Source organism: Talpa occidentalis, unplaced genomic scaffold, assembly GCF_014898055.3.
Source record: "Talpa occidentalis isolate TD23 unplaced genomic scaffold, MPIMG_talOcc4v2.1 talOcc4.2, whole genome shotgun sequence".
NCBI classification, from domain to species: domain Eukaryota; kingdom Metazoa; phylum Chordata; class Mammalia; order Eulipotyphla; family Talpidae; genus Talpa; species Talpa occidentalis.
The window spans coordinates 3,652,068-3,674,132 of NW_023602073.1; the positions used below are offsets into that span (position 1 = coordinate 3,652,068).

General features: G+C 46.1%; 1 protein-coding gene across 2 annotated transcripts in view; it reads right to left on the reverse strand.

The window, feature by feature from the left end:
* Positions 1-1,447: 1,447 nt before the first annotated feature.
* GFOD1 (glucose-fructose oxidoreductase domain containing 1) overlaps positions 1,448-22,065 on the reverse strand; it is a 116,206-nt gene continuing 95,588 nt past the window's right edge. Inside the window, exons 1-2 of one of the 2 annotated variants that reach the window (XM_054698315.1) lie at positions 12,307-12,395; positions 1,448-8,387 (exon numbers count right to left, since the gene is read on the reverse strand). In XM_054698315.1, the coding sequence (XP_054554290.1) occupies positions 7,468-8,331 (864 nt within the window). In that variant the 5' untranslated portion in view covers positions 8,332-8,387; positions 12,307-12,395 and the 3' untranslated portion in view covers positions 1,448-7,467. Of the gene's footprint in view, positions 8,388-12,306; positions 12,396-22,065 lie in introns of those variants that run through there. The other variant, XM_037520931.2, reaches the window with a different exon arrangement.

Consider the following 22,065-nt stretch of genomic DNA (forward strand, 5'->3'; position numbering starts at 1 on the left):
TCAGGAGAGAAATGTGTTTCCAGAATTAGGACAGCATTCAGAGGAAGTCCAAACACCAACTTCCATATAGTGATCTCATTTTGCACAGCCTTGGCTGGGCCACATCCCTGCTGCAGAAGCAGTCACAGGTCAAGTCACCTCACAGGAATTCACCCAGCAGATGTAGACTCAGTCATGTCATTTTTCATATTGAACCACCCAGACTTGTCACACCAGGTGCTAAAAAGGCATAGGAGAAAAGCAGCAGGAAGTAAAACTGGAAATTGGTTGTGCAGCAGGAGAGGGTGGGGGATACATGGGCATGGCAGGACACAGACTTCTCTTTGACCAGGAAACAAAAACCTGAATGACTTGTAGTATAATGCATGGGTTCTTATTAAGCAAGTGTCCCCAAACTATGGAAGCAACACTGATCTAGTAGAAGAAAATATAATCCCTGGTCTACAAAACAAGAAATGGGCCTAATATGAGAGAAACCAACATCACAAAGAAATTCCAGATTTGGGAAGGAACGACGAGCTCCTGCATTGGACCTAAAACTTGGGACAGTGGAGTCTTCCATCAAGGGCTGCCTGCCAGGCCACCCCATGGACAAAATTCATCATCACATTTTACAGTTGAGCAGTTGGTACTTTGAGCTTTGACTAAGTGCTCTCCCTTCCTCACTGTTCAGAACTGCTCTTAGGTGTACTACACGATTATAAGATGTGAGAATGTTATGTGTGTGCTGTGATGGTCCCCACGGCAGCAAGGATTTGTTGCAACTTGATTGTCCAAATGGGTGGGCCAAATGCTGAATGCATGAACATCAGACCAGCTCAGAAAGGCCTGAATACAAAGATTTCATCTTTGTATTATTATTTCCAATTTTTCATTGTTGTGAAGTGAAGGGAGACTACGCACCAGAAGACCTGCCTGCGTGCACGCTCTAGGCCAGCAGAGGGTGGAAAGGGAGGCTGGTCCAACCGGGAGTCAGCTCCTATCAGGCCAATTAGCAATTTGCCTGAGCTCCCTGAAGATGGTGACCCTTCAACACCGCTAAGAAAGAGGGAAGCAAAGATGCTCTTGTAAATAGTCAGATACAACTTAGGAAAGTCCTGTAGAGATCAGTGTGAGGTAGTCACTTAGTCATGAAAATAACAAATAATTTTAAAACTTGTTTCTTTAAAGTCTGTGCTGCCATCTTCTTGTCTAGACCAGCCTGTCTCTCTCTCTCTCTCTCTCTCTCTCTCTCATACACACACATACACACACACACACACACACACACACACACACAGATGCACACAAACCATACACATACTACACGCCACCTATGCTCACATATGCACACCACCCCACGCACACACTAAATACCTCCACCGACCCACTCCCATCTCTGCCTCAGAGTTCACAACCCGCCAGGCGCACGCTCGCGAAGCCCCCGAGGTGACCCAGGAAGACAAGAGCCAGAATCGCTTCTGTTGGTCAATTTTTATTGGTTACTCTCACCCTTCACCCCAGCGATGCAGACTGTGGGGGACAGCAGGAAGCCCCGGGGAGGCAGAGCCAGCAGGCGGGGAGTGCGGGGCTGGGCCTGAGCACAGAGCGCACCCCAGGGCCAGGGAGTCCCTCCCCCCACAGCAGTGTGGCCATCACAACCCTGGGAACAGCTGCATGTACTGTCCTTTTTTTTTGCTTTAATAATAAAAGAGGAAAGGAAAATTGTCTATAATGTATCTGCTATTCTTGCTATCCACATTATATATAAAATATAGACTCTGTTTACTTTATAACACACATCTTTCCCCTTGATAAATAACTTCAAAATATCTAGTATACATGCCTTGACCTTGTCATATATGCTTGGTTTTCTACATACATCCATACATATATATATAAATATATACATATATATACTCACGTCTGTAAAACACAATAAATACATCCTCGACAATGACAACTGAACAAATGCAATTTTGGTTTAAAAAAAAATGAAGGACTTCTGTGAAAGCACCAGGCAGCAAACAGAAAACCATAACTGCTAGAAACTTCTTCCTTCCCCGGGGCTAGACAGGGCCCAATTCTAAATATGTTTGGTTGCCTAAACAAGAAAGAGGGTCTAAGGAGGCGGTCAGGTCCCTGCTTTTGTTTCTTTTCCTGGGATGTGACTAGAGTTACAAGTAAGTCATTACATTCAGAAGGACACCAAGGGGTCCTGGTGATGCTTCAGGGACAGCAGAGACCCGCACAGGAAGGGAAACGCAATGGCCGCAGGCCACCGTGGGGCAGAGCCCGGCCTGCCTGACAGCCTAGCTAAGTGCAGAGCCATCACGTGTAGCACAGTCTTGCTATTACTCTGCTCGCTGTGTAAACAGAAAGGGTGCAGCAGATTCAAGAGTGTTCAGTAGTGCAACACTTTAGTAGCCTGACTGAGCCAGATGCTCCGGTGCCCTGTCCAGGACTCCAGCACAGAGAGACTGGGATGTGGGGAAAAGGAAGGTTCGGAGGCCACTGCTTTGCACTGCTCACTGACTGGGGTCACTCAGCACAGTCCTGGCTTCAGCTCAAGATCCAGTGAGACCACCGAGCCTATCGCCTGTTGCAGCTGCCCAGGAGGTCTTCACTGTTCTTGTAACAAGTGCTGGAAGCCACTCAGTAGGGCCACCCCTGAAATTGGGAGCACTCCCTGTCTGTCCACTTTCCTGCCCAAGGGGAGGTCAGCCCAATGGCTGCAAAGTCTGCAGCCACATTGTGGAGCAGCACACCTTTCTTTCTCTGCCCTCCACCCGGCTCCAAAAGGGAATGAAATGCAGCATGAACTGTTGCTCTTTTTTGTTTAATGAGCTCCCACTTCCACAGCCTCTGCAGTAGAAAAACGGAGGCAGCAGGTGAAGCAGAGTCCTCAGCTAGTGGAGCCCTAGGTCTGGATCTAGGATTGGGGTGGGGGCAACCTAAGGAGAGCTGGCCTCAGGAAATCCGAAAAGTAAACATCTGAATTGCTGTCCCTGTTCCCCCTACTATAAGACAAAGCAGAGAGAACTGTTCACCTTACAATCACAATGGGAAAGTTTAAACAGCTCGTTTTTTGTGGTACAGTCCAGCCATAATTGAGTTTCTAAAAACATTCAGTCAGATACAACAGCTCAGGGAATACAGCCCATAGCAGGCTTGAGTTCTAGATGCAACTCGGACCAACCAGCCAGGACCTCAGACAAGTCACTGCACCTCTGAGCCTCCCTCTTCCTATCAGAGAGGCCCCAAATCCTGGTATGAGCACAGTGTGACTTAGAAATCTGGGTAACCTGTGGTACCACTAAGAAGTACTGTAACCTTGACCATCATGTCACCTCCCTGGGATGTAAAATAAAGGAACTGAATATGCTGGACAGAATCCAGGGCCAATGGATTCACTTTCTCCCCAGGTTATCACTGGCCACGGCTGAAGCCACCCCTTCCCGGCCCAACCCACCAGAATAAAGACAATCACATCAGACACCGAATTTATGAGCCCAGACCACATTCAACAGCTTCTGCCATGAGACAAGATAGTTAAAAGCAGAGAAAGGTATGAATTCAACATACAGCTAAAATCGAAGTCACAAATGAACTGTAAAAGCTCCACTCCCTGAGAAAAGGCGTTTTCCCATGGGATACACCCAGACACCGAGAACACATTTGACAGTCATTGGTAATAACTGGCCAAGGACATTTGAAAATCCTAGGTCTGGGGCTTGCTGCATCACCTACACTCAAAGTCAACTTAGGAAGTCAATTTTTAAAGGAGTTGAGCGATATTTGTTTCGGAAGGAAAAGAAAAATCAACTTCTGCTGCAGCTCTCTAACTAACCTTCTGGAGGAATGTGAGTGTGGCTTCCTGCTCACAGGAGGGTGTTGACAGAAGTGCAAAGAGCCCCATGCAGGTTGCAGTGAGCCCTTATCACAGCTGCTCCACAGGGCAGGAGGGCAGCCCCCTACAGAGTCCGCAGGGAGTGCTTTCCTGCCCAGGAGAAGGACAGAGGCCCAAATCCTTCTTCTAGGGAGGGAAACTGGTTTGATGGAGAGGAAAGGCTTTGGAGTCCATTTTGCTTAATAGCTGGACTTTCGGAAGTTGCTCTTCTTCAGAGTCTCAATTTTCTCACATATAAAATGGGACCAGCAATACCCACTACTGAGCGTGGTTTACAGATGAATGAAATCACAGATCTACAACACTGCGCACAGTAGAAAAATCAAGAAATGTTGGCGCACAGGGGGTTCCTCAATGGCTCTCTGCAGATAAAGTGTTTGGGAGGAGCTGTCTTGAGTTGGAGAGGGCCAAGGCTGCCCCTGAAGTGTCCAGATACACCTGACACAGGTAATGAAGGCCAGGCAGACTAAGGAATGTGGCTGGACTCTGCAACACCTCTCCCGTCGTGGAGAGACTTAGTGATTGCAGACTCTCCAGAAGAAAGCTCAGAGAATCCAAACTTTCCAAATAAGCCCAGAGCATTTCCAAATGCTGGACACCAGTGGGTACCAGAACATCAGACTTATATCCTCTTTCAGGATTGGGAATTTGGGATCCCTGTGAAAGCAACCAGTGGCATCAGCCACATGTTCAGTACTAGAAGCAGCCACATGTGGCAGAAAGTAAACCAGGGAACGGCAGAACTAGATGTGAAAACCTGAAAGTGCTGCCTCCATCCCACAGGTTCCTTGCTACATCTTAAACAAAGCTGAAAGGCGCCGGATTATCACCAGGACTTCACCCCAGGTCAGTCAGTGGATGTGCCCAGACACCTAAGGGCGCTATTGACCATCTGGGCTGAAACAAAGCCTTCCGCAGAGTGCCGTCCAGGGCTTAAGATGACCGTTTCCTATTGTGTCTCCCAGTCGAGGCTTTGCAAGTGGTAAGACTGGGACCAACGGAGCACTAACGTGTATCCCAAGTGCACTCGCAGCGAGTTTTGTATTAAAAAGTCAACTATCTGGGGCTTTATTCCTCCCATTTCTTCATCTACCTACTACACGCGTTGCAGTAGATAAAACTGGAATAAACTTACTAAAATATTTTTCATGCTTCTCTAAAAGTCTATTTTCTTTCTATATACCCCAGCCTCAAATGAGAATTTTTGTTTCAGACATGGAGCTCAGAGGCCTCGTGGGAGAAACCTCCCAAGTATCATGGCTAAATGGAGAAACCTAAAATGAAAATCCCAGGAATATCCCAACTTACATTATCAACAATTTAGAAAAATGAAACGCATAGAGTCACTGGTTTCCCTCCCTATTCAATCACAGCCTCGTAGGCCAGCTAGAAAAAAACTTGTTTCCACTCAGAAGGCAATTTAGGACAACCTGAAGCAATACAGTCCCTGGCATGGCCTCTGCTCAAATTTCGGGGAGACTTTCATTCTATCAGATGTGGTTTTGAACTGATAGTTGCCAAAGCTGGAAAAGTCCCGTAGCCTTGTCAGCAATGGACAACACACCAGTACAAGAGAGCATTTCAGCTGTAAGGCCCGGGAAGTAGCAAGATTCTTTGCAGGAAGGCAATTTTAACCTCTGAGCTGGAAAATGACTTGAGCAACATTCTGGACATGAGGGCTAGCGGGAGGAGCCACCTGGAATTCCCAGGGCACTGACCTTGGGAAGGGGATGGAAGCTACAGCTCTTGTGCTGTTCGTGTTTGGACTCTGCTATTGCAGAGCTGGGGGTCCATTAAATTCCCGTCTAGGCCATGTATGTGAAAAGAAGCCTAAATCCCAATTGTGTGCTCAAGACTGCTATTAGATTTCCATGACCTGTGAACAAAAGTTATGTAGTAGACTCCACATGCAACTCTGACAAAGATCTTACATGAACAAGAGATAACCCAAGGACAATTTCCCATTTTCAAAATGTATTTGACTAGGTCTTTCTTTCAAGACCAGATCTGAATTTTTTCAGGAACGATTTTAGTGACACTTGGTGGTAGAAAGAGGAAGCATTTATGAAACCTTAGGCGTACATGTGTGTAGGAGCGACAGATGGAAACACACACACACACACACACACACACACACACACACGATATTCTCTTTGGGCACTGCCTGTGCAAACCTGCAGATTGCTCTCTCCAGAGGGTGACAAGACAAGAGAGACAGGAGAGCAAGGACAGGAAAAATACGTTTTTCCCTCCATGAGCCTCTTGACCCTATGTGAAGTATACACATCAGAGGGCTCTAAAGCTCCATTTTAGAAACACTGAAAATTATGTTCCTTGTTTTCCTTTTGCTTTGTTTTGTTTAAAAGCTTTTCAAAAATTTTCAGGCGTCAGAATCATAAAAGCAAAGGTCAAAGCTAAGAAAAGAACTGTAACTTTTTTTTTTTCAGGGAAGATTATATCTGAGTAGCATTTAAAAGGCTTCCCTTTTAAATCCACAGCACTGGGTGAAGCTCCTAAAAGCCCGTCTCCAACTAGTAGAAGACATGGGTGTTGGAGCAACTCCAGGGCTCACTTACTTTCCCTTCTACTGAGGAATTCCCACAGTAACGTGGGGCTCCCAGCTGCTTGCAGTCTTGGAGGGCAGCCTGTCAGCTTCTGGGCAAACCATAGCTCCTCCTGTGTTCTTGGCCCTGCCTGGGCAGCCTTGTGAAAGGACCACCTCAACACATCAGTACCAAACTCCTCTTACATTCAATTCCACTCCACCAGAAATACTGTTGTAAAGGTGATTCTGCAGGCTTTTTAAATGGTTGACAAATTCAAAGGCATATTTTATTCGCTGCCTCATCTGTTTAGATGCAGCATGTGCTCTCCTTTTGGCTTAAGGAATTCTCTCTGCTTGCTCCTCCTGGCACTCCCTTATCCCTCTTCAGGCCAGCTGAAGGGCAATGAACCAATTAGGAAGACACTTTCCAGGGCTTCCACTGAGGAAGATGAATTAATCAAGAAAGCTGTATACTTTGCTACCAAGTCCCCTTTTTCTTCAGACACTTCAGGTGGCTTCCTGGGATTTGAACTTTTACTCAGGTGCCCACTGTACCTACCCACAACCCTGCCCATTTTCCTCCAGACTCGCAGGCTTGTGTGACCATGCGGGGACTTGCCTTCTGCCCGTAGTGGGTCACAATAAGGCCAACACCCACTGACCTTGCCATCAGCTACAGTGCCTTGACCTTGACCTCACAGGAGCATGTGGTTACAAAGGAGGCCAAGGTGGGGTGAAGTATGGTGTTGGGAGGAAAGCCCTCCTTGCTCCTCACAGTAGCTGCCACAGAGGCAGCTAAACCTCCCTTACACAAATGGCAGCAGAGAGGATCTCAGGAACACCTCGGCTGTAAGCCCAGCGCCTGCCAACAGTCTTGTTTGGGGCCCCTCAGCTGGGCTGAGTTTCTCCTCTTGCCCATACCATTTACTACACTGCTTGCTCCCTCTCTACCTCACTCTCCTGGAGGCCACAGCTTCTCCTTGCCTCCTCTCCAGGCCCCCAGAAGGCCTAAGACACCTAGGCCCAGTCTGCGCTAACAGTACAGGGACATTCTGCTGCGGCGCATGGCCTCGCTGATCAGGTAAGCCGGACTCAGCTCTGGCTCCTCAGTCATGATGGCAATGTTCTGCCACTCGCCAGTCTGGCTGGACCGTTTGATGGTGTCCACCACGCACAGGGCGTACAGGCAGTCGTCAAAGGTGGCCGCCATGGTGAGTGGCCTCCCGTCCCATGTGCGCCGGTCGTCCTGGTCCTGGAAGGCCTGACGCACGGCCTGCATCATCTTGATGGTGCCGCGGAGGTAGGGCGAGGGGATGTCGCTGAAGGCCTTCTCCGGCAGCAGGGAATTGCTGACCAGCGTGGCGTCCTGCAGCAGCAGCTCCTGCTCTGGGGCGCTGTTGCGTTGCCCGTACAGGTCTGTGCCCACCGCCAGCAGGCGCCCAGCCGAGCCCACCACGGTCACATCCTGCTTGAAGTCACCGGGCACGTTGAAGTTGAGGGTGACGGTGCAGCACACCCCGCCCTCCAGGACCATCTGGAAGGTACAGAAGTCGTCGCTGGTGATCTGGCGGATACCCTTGATGTGGTCAGTCTGCTTCACAAAGGTCTTCAGCAGCCCGTGGACCTTGACGGCCTTCTGGCTGGTAAGGAAGGTGAGCAGGTCGATGATGTAGGTGCCCACCGAGTGCAGGCCGCCGCCGCCCATCAGGTCATCGCAGCTCCAGTTGTACTTCTTGCCCAGCAGGCTGCCACTGTGCACCTGCACCTCGCACACCAGCAGCTCACCCACGTAGCCCTCCTCGATGAGCTGCTTCATGCGCACGAAGGCCGGCAGGAAGCGCAGCACGTTGCCCATGATGCTCATGAGCTTGGGGTAGTAGTGTGCGGCTGACATCATGCGGAAGGCGTCCAGGGGCGTCGCTGTGCGGTCACAGATGACATTCTTGCCTATGCCTGCAGAGTGGGAAGAAAAACAGCAGATCAGGGCACTGAGTGGAGCAAGTGATAGGGGGGTGCTGTGAACCCCAGAACTTAATTCTCCAAACAGGAGCCGGACCTGATCAGATATCCTTACTACAATTTTAAGATACTTTATAACTAATGCCTTTTATTTCTACAAAAAGAATATATATATATAATGCAGTGTTAAAGTTGAATTATACCACTAGCATTGGTTTAAAGATTACAATTAGATTTAATATATTCAAAGTTTGTTTAAGATTTAAAAATGCTAACCAATAACATAAAATGCATCATCTAGTATCAGACATAAGATTCATAAGTTGTAAAATACATGCTTAAAATATTTAAGATATATTAAAGTATACAATATAATGCTACATGTAATTATATTTTCTTTAAGACTCTTACATGTGAAATGTTTTGTTTTTATTTTATCTGTAAAATATAATAGTCATTAAAAATAGCATATGTAGAGAGCTGTATATCTGGACAGAGTCAGAATATATAATAAACTTAAATCATGCCTAAGGCGAGCCTGATTATGTATGAGGAAGAGGGCCTCCCTGGTGGCGCAAGGGGTTAAGACGCAACCTATAACGCTATCTGCAGCCACTGCAGCACGAGTTCGATCCCCAGTCAGGAAGCAACCGACAGAGCGCAACAGACCTCTCCTGTCTCACCTGCTGCTCCCCTCAGCAGTGTTCTTCAATCTGCCTATTCTTTTCCCCACTTTGTCTCTGGTCCTCTCATCCCCACATCTCTGGCCTATACCCCGGTTTTTGTTTGCATAAATAAATAAAATCTTTTAAAATAAAAAAGTATGAGGAAGAATTTCTTAATGACACCCTTCAAAGGTCTAAGCTTTTAGCTGTCTACCCCCATGACCACCATCAAAAGATTATATTTTGAGTGCACTCTAGCCTGTTTATTCTGCATCACGGATTAGAGCTGGTAGTGGTCACAGATGTGTTTGTTTAATGTTTTCCTGATCTTTACGGGAAAAGCAGATATTGCCTGAGTTTGGGGTTGGCACAGCCAATTCCCCCCCCCCCCCACTGCCATCTGCCTCACCATGGGGTTTGATGCCTTTGTCCACCGGAGGTAGACTAATGTGATGACTGTAACTGATGCATGCATCACAGGCAGACCGAGCCCTTTAGGAGACCAAGTGGCTCTGGGTTTGGAGAAAATGAAGAATCAAAGGGAAAAAAGAGTGACATGGAATGAAAACGGGGTTGATTTTGCAGAAGCCAAGAGTCAGGGAGGAAAACCAACTCAGCTGAACCTGGAGAAACAGTCAAGTGGAACTCAAAATAAAAATAAATGACATAGAAAAAGCCAGGTTAAAAGACGCAGGGTGAAAGATTTGGAGAGCTTCTGAGTAAAGGTGCTTGCCGGCCTGCAGCTGGTCTTCGGGGTCCAGTCATAGTCTGTACACCGACCTAATAAAGGGGATCTGGGCATCTCAGTCACTGATGAGTCGACCACACAGGGAAACGTGGTGATGACACACACACTTGTCCTGACTGTGGGTCCTTGAGTCAACAAAATCCATGAATCATGACAGCCTGAGCTAGAGGGTTAACACAGATGGAGGAAAGTGAATACAACTGAGGCTGTTGACTTCCATTTGCACAGCTAGTCCTGGCCCCAAGTGAAAGGCCCGGAGCCTACACCCAGGCCACAGTTCCTTGCTTGCTCCATTTTGGCAGAGCTGGCTGACTTTTCTGATGACCATGAATGAATAGTAGGAAGCTCCTTTTACTGTGAACTCTGTCAGAGGGATGAGGAAACACTGGTTTGTGTTACCTAAAGTGCCTGTACCTGTACTACCCTGTTCTGATGATGTGATTAGGTGGCTTTAGGCTCATTTACCTGGGCTCATACCCACAGGAGCAGGTTTATAGGTAAACAGATCAGGAGGTCACCGCAGATATCTGCCTCACACCTGTTGGGTTATAGGCTGTGATCTCTCCTGTATCCCACCTCAATGTGCCCCAAACCAGGACCTCTGACTGCATCTTCTCAATCATGCTAATGGTGCATGGAAAAGTTCATCTTATTCTTTTGCATTATAAAAACTCTAAAATAATAACAAATAAATTGAGAAAAATAATTTGTTCCCGCTCCATGTATCCCAAACAATCAGTGATGAAAATAATAGACTTCCTCTCCAGACAAAGCAATATGAGCATATATAATTCCACCCCATCCTGAAACTCATGCATGGCCCATCTTCCCCCGCCCACCCCCCAAGTTTCTGAGATACAGGACCTCTCCCTGTTGGCTACTTTTGTCTCCCATCCAAGTACTAACCAGGCCCAACCCTGGTTAGCTTCCAAGATCAGAATGGTCATAGACTGATGGGCTATTTTTATATGTGTGGTTCCACACTGTGCTATAAGTTCCTCAAGACTAAAGACTGGTTGTCTTTATTTCTTAAGTCTCTACTATCTGCCATTGTCACCTAGAGATGTAGTGCATGAGTGAACAGTGTTCCCTGGCTCCACTTCTGCACCCTGTCCCACCTCTGCAAACACCCACACTTCACAGATGGGTGTCAGCAACATCTGACCACATAATATTGTCAAAAGTCAAAAAAGACTTCTAGGAATCTATCATAAAGAAATCACCTAAAATTAAACACAACCCAAAGAAATCCTCTAAAATAAAGCACAGCCCAAAGATGATTCTCACTGCATTATTTATAAAGTGAAAAGCTGTGAATAATGCAAATGCCCAGCAAGGAGAGTGGGTAAATAAGCGGTTGCACAGGCGCATAATGGAGTAGTGCACAGCTATTGGAAACTATGCTTATGAAGATGCCTGCTAGTGGCAGCCAAGCTGGTTATGATGTGGTGTTAAGTGAAAAGGGTTCACAAGACACACCATGATTTCAACTCTCCCCTAAGAGAGCAAAGGAGAAAGAAATAACCCAGATGGGACTACCGCTGAATATTTATAGTGGTTAACTCTGATTCTTATCAAATTATGACTGATCTTTTTATTTTCTGAGTTTCTACTTCTACGATCAGATAAAAATATTTACTTAAACCCAAGGAGACAGGAAGGCCTTTGAAGGAGAGTGCTTACATGATGGAAGAAGGCACACCGGAGCCAGCGGTGGCTAGGCAGGCCCTGTCTTAGTTTCTGTCCCAGCGAGCTGGTAGAAGCACCGCTGACCCTGAACTCTGAAGGCTTCCAAGGCTCAGGCTATATTGCCAGGACTTTTTGCTCCAAAGCCTCAGGACTGCTTTAAGATTCTGGTAAAAGCTATGGACTGTCCCCAAAAGATGCATTTCAAACATACATACAGATCCCTACCCACAAGCTGCAGACATTTCATTCATAAATTCTAAGATAACCTTTTGAAATCCTTAGACACAATTTAAAAATCAGGTAATGTCTCCAGTTTTCAAAGGAACCCAAAATACAGAGCTAGCGTGGACCTCGTGGGTGTGTAAAAGCCAAGTGAGTTTTCCTTCCCTTCTGAACCATCTTGTCTCCTATGTGGGGAGAGGGGTTGTTTGCCAAGCCCATTTTAAAACCCACCAGTTTCTCTTTTCCAGCTTTTCCCACCTAAAGTCTGCCCTACCAAGATGCTAAGAACCAGAAATCCCAAGGTTCTTTAATAGTTTAACACGAAGGCTTAGTTTAAAGGAATACAATTTTATTTTGTTTATTTTTAATTTCAGCTTTATTAAGGTAAAATTCACATAAAATTATATTTGAAGTGTTCACCTCGATTTGACATACATATGTGTTGTGAAAGGATTCCTCCCACCTAGTTAATTAACATATCACCCCCACATATTTTTTTGGTGTATGAAGGAACATTTGGTGTATGTAGGAACATTCTACTCCCTAGCAAATTTCAATTATACAATACAGTGTTATCAACTGTAATTACCATGTCTTACTTTAGAGTCCCAGGACCTTGTTCATCTTAGAGCAGAAACTTTGTACCTAAAGGAAAACAATTTTAATTACAGACATTAGGTGCATGCGAGTGTGTATATGTATGTCAGTATATATAGGGTGTTTAGTTATATGTGTAGGTGTGTGTATGTTGGTGTGTGTGGGTATGTATGCATAGGTGTTGGGGCGGGGGTAGATGCATTAGGTGGCACAGTACAGTCTCTTCATCCCTAAAATCACTTGCAATAGAAAGGAAACTTGCACTGTCTGGGCCTAGGGCTGACATACCTGACAACCCTGGGTGTGGCATATACTACTGAACGTATGCTGGGATCTCTCCTGAAAAGCTGACAGGTGTCTGCCTTCCAAATGGCCTCTATCAGCCTGGGGTTTGGGTCTGGGTCTCCAGAAATACCAGAGGCAATTAACTTTACTGAAAGGCCAGGAGGCCACTCTACCACTCTGCATCCAAGCATTTTTCCAAGCACCACACAAAACACACTCCCTTTAGGTTTGGAGTCCATATGCGCTGTGGCAAGAATACATGTGGAGTCCTCCTTTGAAGGCAATAGATCTAAAACATTAGGACTTTACACAGTTTTAGAGAAAATCATGCTACAGATACTCAAGCAAAGGACTTAAAACAAAGGAACCCAATTCCACATCAAATAAGTGGCTAAAGGAGAAAAGTACTTTGCCAAGCCTCAAAACAGTGGTTGGAGAGTCAGCAGAGGCCCCTGGTGCTCACAATGATCTAAAGGAATGGAGGGAGCTCTCTGGGCACAGGGCTATGGAGGGTGGCGGCACACCACTGCCCCACTGGACTGCGGGCCACTCCACCACCACCACTCCACGCTCAGTTCCTCCACTGAGGGTTCTGTGTCCAGAAGTGGACAACGTGGAATCCCACTCCATTTGCCAGTGCTGTGCAGCGGCTGGAGGTAGCTGAGGAGTCCCTATTCAACAGGCCCCAGCATTCTAGGAAAATCTTCACAACCCACCCCAGTAGACCATTTGCCCTTTGAGCTGGAGCCAACTTAATTTTTTTAAGCTCAGAACCCCTTGCCACCAAATAAAGCAAGAGTTTCATGTCTATAAAATGATGGGGCTTCTTGCCTATGTCACGGGGCTGAAGTAGGGGAGGAAATAAGATGGATGAGAAACTTCTGGAGGGTGAAATGTACAGTGCAAGGCAGTGCACCTGCTCGTTGTCAAACACTTAGATAATTTCAGAGGAGCTTAGTTCCCTCCTGAGAGCCCTCCTGGCAAATAGACTTCCTTCAAAGCCTGCTGAGTGTGTTCTCAGTAACTGAGCCAAAATATCCACTGTCCTCATGAAGTCTTGGTGCTATAGGAAAAGAGTTTCCTTGCAAAAGATCCTAAAGCCAAACAGCTTTTTTTTTTTTTTTAAAGCCAAACAGCTGCTTCTCTCACACCCACAAGCTCAGTGTCTCCGAGCTGTGGCTGAGCACCTGCTCTAGCTCGTTCCAGAGACCAGGGCTTTCGTGGGGGCTGGTATTCCATTCAAATGGACCACCACAGGGCCAGGGCAAGGGACTTCCCATGGACACCTCTAGGGAAAGGCATATGCTCAGCGCCATCCCCCAGGGTCCTCTTCCTGCCCTTGAGTGTGTCATTTATCCTGGGTGCCTCTGGAGTAGAACTGGCCAACAAGAAACAAGAGCCACCCAGAGACAAGAGCCATTCACTAGCATAATCAGCCTAGAACTTCAAAGCCTCCCTCCCAGTCAGCACATTACACACCCCTTTATCTAATCAAATTACAATTACACACCCCTTTATCTAATCAAAGGGAGAAATCTGTGAGGTCTGTTTGGCTTTCCCACCAGGTCTTCCTGATTATTCCACTTGTGTTGACAGCCCCTTATCTTCTGAAAGCCAGCACAGACACTGGTCTGGCAGCCTGGACTGCAGCTGCCCATGTAGACTGGTAGGCCCCCCCAACAAGTCCAATCAGGTATGGCTTCTTATGTTTTTCCTCCCAATCACAGAGGGCAGAGAGTTTTCTTTATATTTTTTTCAAGCAGGGAACTCATAATCTTCATTCATGTGCCATTCCTTCAATATTTCATTGCTAAGCTATGGGAGAGACCCGAAAATAATTAAGAAAGATGAACAGGAGCTCACAGTCTACTAGAGAAGACCAACCAGGAAATGAGTGATTACAGGATCTAATAGATTATGGGATCTATTAGAGGTATGAGCAATGAGAGCACAAAGGAGGGACTGCCCAAATGATTTGGACATGGTAGAAAGCATTGCTGGGAGGTGATAATTGAGTAGGGTTCTGAAGCATGTGTAAGAGTTTACCTAATCATTCAGAAGCTTTGGCTCCCATGTAGATAATGGTCAAGGGTGTTCACTCTGAGGCCTGAGAAACTGCTAAAATCAAAATGTTAACAAAAAGTGTGTGTGTATATCTTGATGTTTGATGTTCTGTTCTGAGGAAGAGGCTGAATAGAGATCTATGAATATATCAAATAGAACTGGAGTTTAGAGTGAAGAACAAACAAAAACAGGTCAACTTGTAACAGGGTGGTCCCCAGGAAAGGGGGAGGTTCCCTGCCCCACCCAAGGGAGGGTGGTGCTGAGCAGGAAGAGGAGAAGCTGCAGAAGAGACTGAGGAAGGAAGGAGCAGGATGGAGCCAGGAGACCTGGAGGAGGCGCATGGAGCCTAGAGACACGTGAAGAAACTGCGCTTGTCTTTTGGTCGTGGACTTGATACAGTTAACAAGTTTGTCTTTCCCCATTTCTTGCAATTCCCCTTATCTAGCATTGGCAGGATTGATGGCTTGTCTTTCCCATTTGTTGCAGCTTCCCCTCCCCTTGGGAAGAAAAACAAGCTGGCGCCCACCGGTTTCCCTGCAGACCCTTCCCCCTCGCCCTAAGAAAAACAAGCTGGCGATCACCCGTCTCTGTGCCTTGACACCTTCCCCTTCCCTTAAGATGAAGGAGCTGACACCCAGCCATCTCCCTGTTGAGCTGGCGCCCACTTGTCTCTGTGCGGACCCCTTCCCCCTCCCCTTCGTGGACCCCTACCCATCTCCCCCTGTATAAATACCCCTGCCCACTGCCAAAGAGCAGGACGGTGGTTTTTCGGACATGAGTCTGCCGCCCTCCTTATTTGTCGACAAATAAAACCGCTTTCCTTTTCCTCAAACTCAGTTTCCTTTTATTGGCTGAGGGAAACTGAGGCCGGCGTTCGGTAACAGACTGGGTGATACAGATGTGTGTGAGACCCGTGGGGAGGTGACCATGGCAGCTTTTATCTTGATGTTGATTTTGCTCTTTTCCTTCTGGGCTTGTCTGGTTGTTTCTGACCCTTTTCTGTGGGTCCCCACTGGAAGGTGCTTTAGACTGTGGCAGGCTTTGGGGCCTTGCTCTGGGCCAATCCCATTTGGATGGACTTTTACCCACGAGGGGACGGGTCACTTTGGGTGCTTCATTTAGAAACTAGACTCTTTGCTTTACCTGTATTGTTTCCTAGTTTTATTAAAGTTCCTTCCCATTAAAGTCTCCTATGTTTTGTGTTGATGCGGCGGATGGCAGAACCCACTTAGAATAGGCAGGTTTGCGGGGTTTGGGCTGCCCCTCTCCCTGTCCTGTAACAGATTTGGCGTCCAACGTGATTTAGGATAGAGCCATCCGTGGTTAGTCAGCCCCATGGGGAAACTGGGCTTCCCTATGGCACTGGCTACCATAAGCGCAAATGTGATTTTTGGTTTCTCCAGTGTGTTTGTTTCATATGTCGATTTGCTGTTGAAAAACTGGCTTGGGCTTTGTGAAGATCTGTGTGTCTGTATGTAATTTGTTTGTAGTGACTTGCTAAGAGATTTTAATTTGTGGAAATTGTTCTGTGCCAGTTTTACTCAAAAGATTAGGCAGTACGTAGGACCATGTGGCCAGATCAATGATGGCGTCTGAGGCCACTTGGAGTGCTCTTGTAAAATTCAGAGGTTCTTGTTGCTAGGACTTTGGAACTTTTTTTTTTTTCTTTCTTTTTGTAATCTCTGCTGTCTCATTAGCATTTCTAAAGGCAATGATGGTTCTTCAGTTGTATGTTGCTTTGTCTTTGGCTACTTCCTGCTCTCTGCCTGATGGATTTTGCAAGCCAATTGTGGAGCAGTGGTGTTTAAATTAGCAAATGTATGCCTGGGTGTTAAGGAAAGAGTAGCCTTAAGCAGTAACTGGTAATTGCTGGTAGCCTTGATGGATTCTTGGAGATAACTTGAATTTTTGCAAAGTCTGGATCAGAAAAATTAACAAGATTTTGTCTGAGTCTGAAAGGATTTGCTGCTGTGAATTTTGTCTACACAATTTGTTTTGGGCATGTTTGCCATTTTGAATCCTGGATTTGTTCAATTGCTGGTGTAAGACAAGATTCTAAGTTTCTGCTTCCTACTGAGGAAGGTCTGTTATGGAAAGCACTCTTTAGGGTGCATGATGTAATTGTACCAGGTTTTCATACCTGTGTTGTTGTTGTCCCTCCATAGTGTGGGGGAGGGGTAATCTGTGCTTAGATGTTGAATCTGCTCTTTCAGCTTCTGTCCCAGAGTGGCTAACAGAAGTAAGGAGATGACTCTTTTTAATTGAAAGTTAATTACTGATATTTTGATTTTGCTTTTTCAGGTTCTATTCCAGGAAACCCAAGGAGTGCCTGCTTGGTGGCTAACAAGAGATGACTCTGTTAGGGGGAAGTGATGTCCTGAGTTAATCCCATACAGGATTAACTTTGTGGACTCCGGACCCACAGTCAGGCACCCTGTTTTGTATCGGGGTTGCTCTACAACAACTCCTTTTGCTTAAAAGTTAACTGTTACTTTTATTCTTTCAGTTGCTGTACAGAATACCCCAGGATTGACTTCTAACAAAAAGTCTTCAACACTGAAAACCCTAAGGTGATAAACAAAGTCATGGAACTCTTGTGATTAATAAAACTTTTCCTTCCTATTTCCAAAGTCTTAGGTTTGTAGGATGACAACCAGAAATTTTTCTGCCAGCAACACTCCACATTTTTTTTGGACTTTGACATTTTTTTTTTCTGAGCCTATGGAGTAAAACTGCAGTTACATAACATTCTACGTGGCATAACTAAAAAAAAAACTGTCTTTGTCTATATGTTGTATGTCTGTATGTCCTTCTGTCTGTCTTGACCTCCAGTGATTGACAAATTGGTATACATGGTGCCCATAGACGTTGGGGAAAAAAAAAAAAAAAGAGTCTCCAGTTATGAGAAAAACTTAAGGTTATGTTTTGATTGTCAATATTGTGCTACTGAACTAAGCCGGTGCCTTCATAGAGATTGAATATTGTAGTTTCTGTTAAATTTTCTGATATTTATGGCAAAGCTTCCCAGAAATCTAAATTCAAGTACAAATTTGGTAGCCTGTCATTTGGCTGATGCAAGGAAATTTTGTGGAACCTCAGTAGAGCTCCTGAGACACTCCACAAAGTTTCTCCCTTTCCTCCTGGGAAGGCATTAGATGAATTTGTTCTGTTTGGCTTTTACCTAATGAAGTAAAACTGGAAGGGAAGCTTTGTCACTTGGGAAAATGGTAAAACTTTGGTATGTACAAAATGTTAACAGTAGTTTTCTAAAATGTGTAAAAAAAAAAAAAAAACCTCTCAGTATCTGGTATGTATGTAAATTGTCAATGGTGATTGTCACCTTGTAATATTGTATAATTCAATTGTTTCACATCTACAGAAATTGTTTCTGGAAATATAGGGAGAAAAGGTCTCAACAGATTCCTATTGATGGAACTGTTGAGAGAAAAAAAACTTTCCTACAAAGGACTGAATAGACCTGGAAATACACCTGACATTTACTAAGGTTTCTTTGACATAATACTCGTAATTTTTTTCTGCATTTTGTCCTGAATCCACAAAATTTTGTTTTGTTTTGTTTTGAGTAACAAGGATCTGCAGCAAGGTTGCAATTTTTTTTCCAGCAAAGCTAACTTGTCACATATTCTCTCCCCTTGATACCAACACGGCATACAAATAGTGGTAGTAATTTTTGCTACTTATCTTAGAGTCTGTTTTTGCATAACTTCCATAGGGATTTTGTCTGTTTTAACAAAAAATTGGACGTGAGTTTGATTGTGTGGCTTTGTGTGGAGTTCTTCCAAAAAGTTGAAACAGAGCTGAACCAAGAAGAGGAGAACCTGTTTGCCTTGTTTGTAGGGTTCCAGAGACCTCCAAAGAAGGTGAGGAAGCTTGCCTCCATTAGATCAACCCGGCCAACGAAAATGCCCTGGTACCCTCGAGAAAAGGAAAGCCCAGGTGGAGTCTGATGGGACCAACGTTATACCTGAAGCATACACCGACTGGATGCCACCGGTTCACTCTGATCCTGTATGGAGTATTTCAACAAAGCCAGCTAAAAAATTGCTGTTAGTTATTTCTGCCCTGTGATTTTATGCAAAAATAGGAAAAATGGTTTAAAAGTTGATTTAATTTGCAAACTTTTGCTATGCTGTTAAAGTTTGGGATCAAGGTTGAGAGAATTCGTTTTTGCATAAGTTGAACCATTTTAACATTTTTTCCCTGTGATTTTGATATATTTGCTATCTTGTTTTAGCCAATGCTCCAATTTTTTTTCTTTTGGCTTGGATAATGGACTATTTTTAAGTAATGAAACTGTCATACTGGACATTCATGGACAATGCTGCTGACTAATTGTTGCTTCTCTTACACACAATATAACCCTGAAAAAAGACTGTCTCCTAAGACTACACCCTGAGATCTGTGCCACCATAGATATGGTGGAATAAAAATTAAAAGGGGGGATTGTAACAGGGTGGTCCCCAGGAAAGGGGGAGGTTCCCTGCCCCACCCAAGGGAGGGTGGAGCTGAGCAGGAAGAGGAGAAGCTAAAGAAGAGACTGAGGTAGGAAGCAGGATGGAGCCAGGAGACCTGGAGGAGGCGCATGGAGCCTAGAGACACGTGAAGAAACTGCGCTTGTCTTTTGGTCGTGGACTGGGTGATACAGATGTGTGTGAGATCCGTGGGGAGGGGACCATGGCAGTTTTTATCTTGATTTTGCTCTTTTCCTTTTGGGCTTGTCTGGTTGTTTCTGACCCTTTTCTGTGGGTCCCCACTGGAAGGTGCTTTAGACTTGTGGCAGGCTTTGGGGCCTTGCTCTGGGCCAATCCCATTTGGATGGACTTTTACCCACGAGGGGACGGGTCACTTTGGGTGCTTCACTTAGAAACTAGTTCTTTGCCTTTCCTGTCTTGTTTCCTAGTTGTATTAAAGTTCCTTCCCATTAAAGTCTCCTATGTTTTGTGTTGATGCGGCGGATGGCAGAACCCACTTAGAATAGGCAGGTTTGCGGGGTTTGGGCTGCCCCTCTCCCTGTCCTATAACAAACTCTCTGATTTCAATAGAAATAAGTATCTGAACAGAAAAGATAGCTTATAATACCTCCCTCCTAAATCTTGGTCGATTTCCCTCACTCACTGCAACACTCCATTTGGTTCAGTTCTGCCTGTTTCTTTCTTGATTTTCCCTTTGACAGCAATTCCTTCCAGCCTCTCTAAAACACACACACACACACACACACACACACACACACTCATGGGTGACATTTATCTAAAGTGCCCCTCTGCCGAAATTAAATCCCTCATCTTCCATCCCTTGAGAGTTACTGACAGACAACCCCTCAAACCAAACCACTAGTCTGATCTCTTCACAACAATAATGGCTTAATTAAAAAGAGCAGCAACGTCCATTTATTGAGCACTTGCTCTGTGCCGGCAGAGGCTGAGTGTTCCAGGTACACTTCCGTTTGTTAGTCCATACACCTCATGAGGCAGGTACCAGTACTGTCCCCATCTTACATGTGGAACCTTTTCCCTATGAGAGGGAAAGCCGTTTGCCCACAGTTCTATGGCTCAGTGAGTAACACAACTGGGATTTGAACCCAGATTGTGCTCCAGAGCAAGTCTGGTCTTCTGCATTTACTGCCTTCTGGTCATCTCTGTCTTAACACTGGCAAGTTACTTTTGCAGCCCATTTCTAAGATAACATCACCTCCCTGAAACTTGCTTCCATTTTTGCAGGTGGTATCTGTCTCCGCACATGTGTGCAATGCCCCTAACTCTGGCACCACTGAGGAGAATCATGCAACTGACTGTGAGTACCAGAAACCAGCAGGTGGGGGCGCAGATGCCTAATGCTCGTCTAGGTGACTGCCAAAAGTCCCAGAGCAACTGGATTAAGTTCCCATGCTAATTTCAAACTTGAGATAGATGGACCAGGGTGGCCCATATTCCACTACTTTTATCAAGGGCCCTGATGCCATCAGTGAGCTCTACAAGAGAGAACAAGCAGAGAGGCAGTCAGCATGGCTAATGTTGGCAGAATTTGATATCAGCCTGAATTAGATATACAAGGGCTGTCCAGTGGCCAACCTGCCCTAAAAGGTCAGCCCGCATCCCAACCCACCTTCCATGGACTTGCACCCCACCTTCCCCAACTACTCAAGTTGTTGTCTGAATCCTCCCTTTGCACGGGAGTCCCTAGCCATAGTGAGGTTGGCTCAGACTGTTTCCCAGGTACGATCTAATCACTGCGCCTGTGACATGCGCAGCAGACAGTGTTTCTGCAACATTGCTTTTCCTATTTCCTTACTGGGTGAGCCCTGTACATCTCTAGCACCATGGCTCATGATGTGCTGAGAACAAGGAAATCATGCCAAGAAGCCACTAGTTAGTTCCTACCAGCCTGGGCACTCCCCAGGAGTGATCAGCAGAGCTTGCTACTTCCAGCCCAGGGCAGAGATTTGGAAACAGGTAGGTATGTGGGAGCCAGAGACCTTCCAGGCTGGTGGCAAGCTTCCCTGCCGCCCGAGGCCGCCCTTCCCTGCCTGCAGCTGGCACGCATGGACCTGAGTGTGAGGGGCAGGAGGTGCTGAGACTGTGGAAGAACAGGAGCTGGGGGTTGGATGCAGGAATGCAGTGGTCAAGGACTTAGGAAAACAGCCAGGACCGTGAACCTCACCCTTGAGTCCTGTCCATCGGTCCCAAATAGTCAGATGACAGACACTGTGGCTCGGTGGGCATTATCCTGGGGGAGGGCCCTTATCACATTCCACCACTGGACAGACAGAAGTCAGAGGATACTGCGTGGACCCAGGGGACATAGCTAGTCCCATAAGCTGTACTCTCCACATAGGAGCAGTCACCTTCTGGAGTGAGGGAAGGGAGAGGCTAGTGGCAGGGAGGTGGGCCTGAGGCAGACTTTCCCTGCCTAGCGCTGGCACACATGGACCTGAGTGTGAGGAGCAGGAAGGTGCTGAGACTTTGGGAGGCTAGAACCTTGGGGCTGGGTGCAGGCCCAGGGAACGCCGAACAACTGGCCAGCAGCCTCTAAACAACTGGCCAGCAGCCTCTAAACGAGACTGAGCTAACTGAAAATGCAAGTGATTAGATTCAGTGAGATTATTGGATCAAATTGCCGACCAGCCTAGCAGGAGGGGAGCCCATAATGGGGATCAGGCTGGCTTGCAAAGAAATCAAGAAATCTGCACTTTCTCTTCCTAAGTATGACGTGAATTCTCATCACACATCCAAAAGGGTGGGAGCCTCATGTTATCTCCCACATAGTCATTGACAAAACCTCAGTACCTAATTGTCAATTGCAGTTCAATACTTTGGAGAGGAAACACCAGCCTCACTGTGTGATAATATGAAGGCAATAGGCTTTAAATTAGGCAACTGCTCCA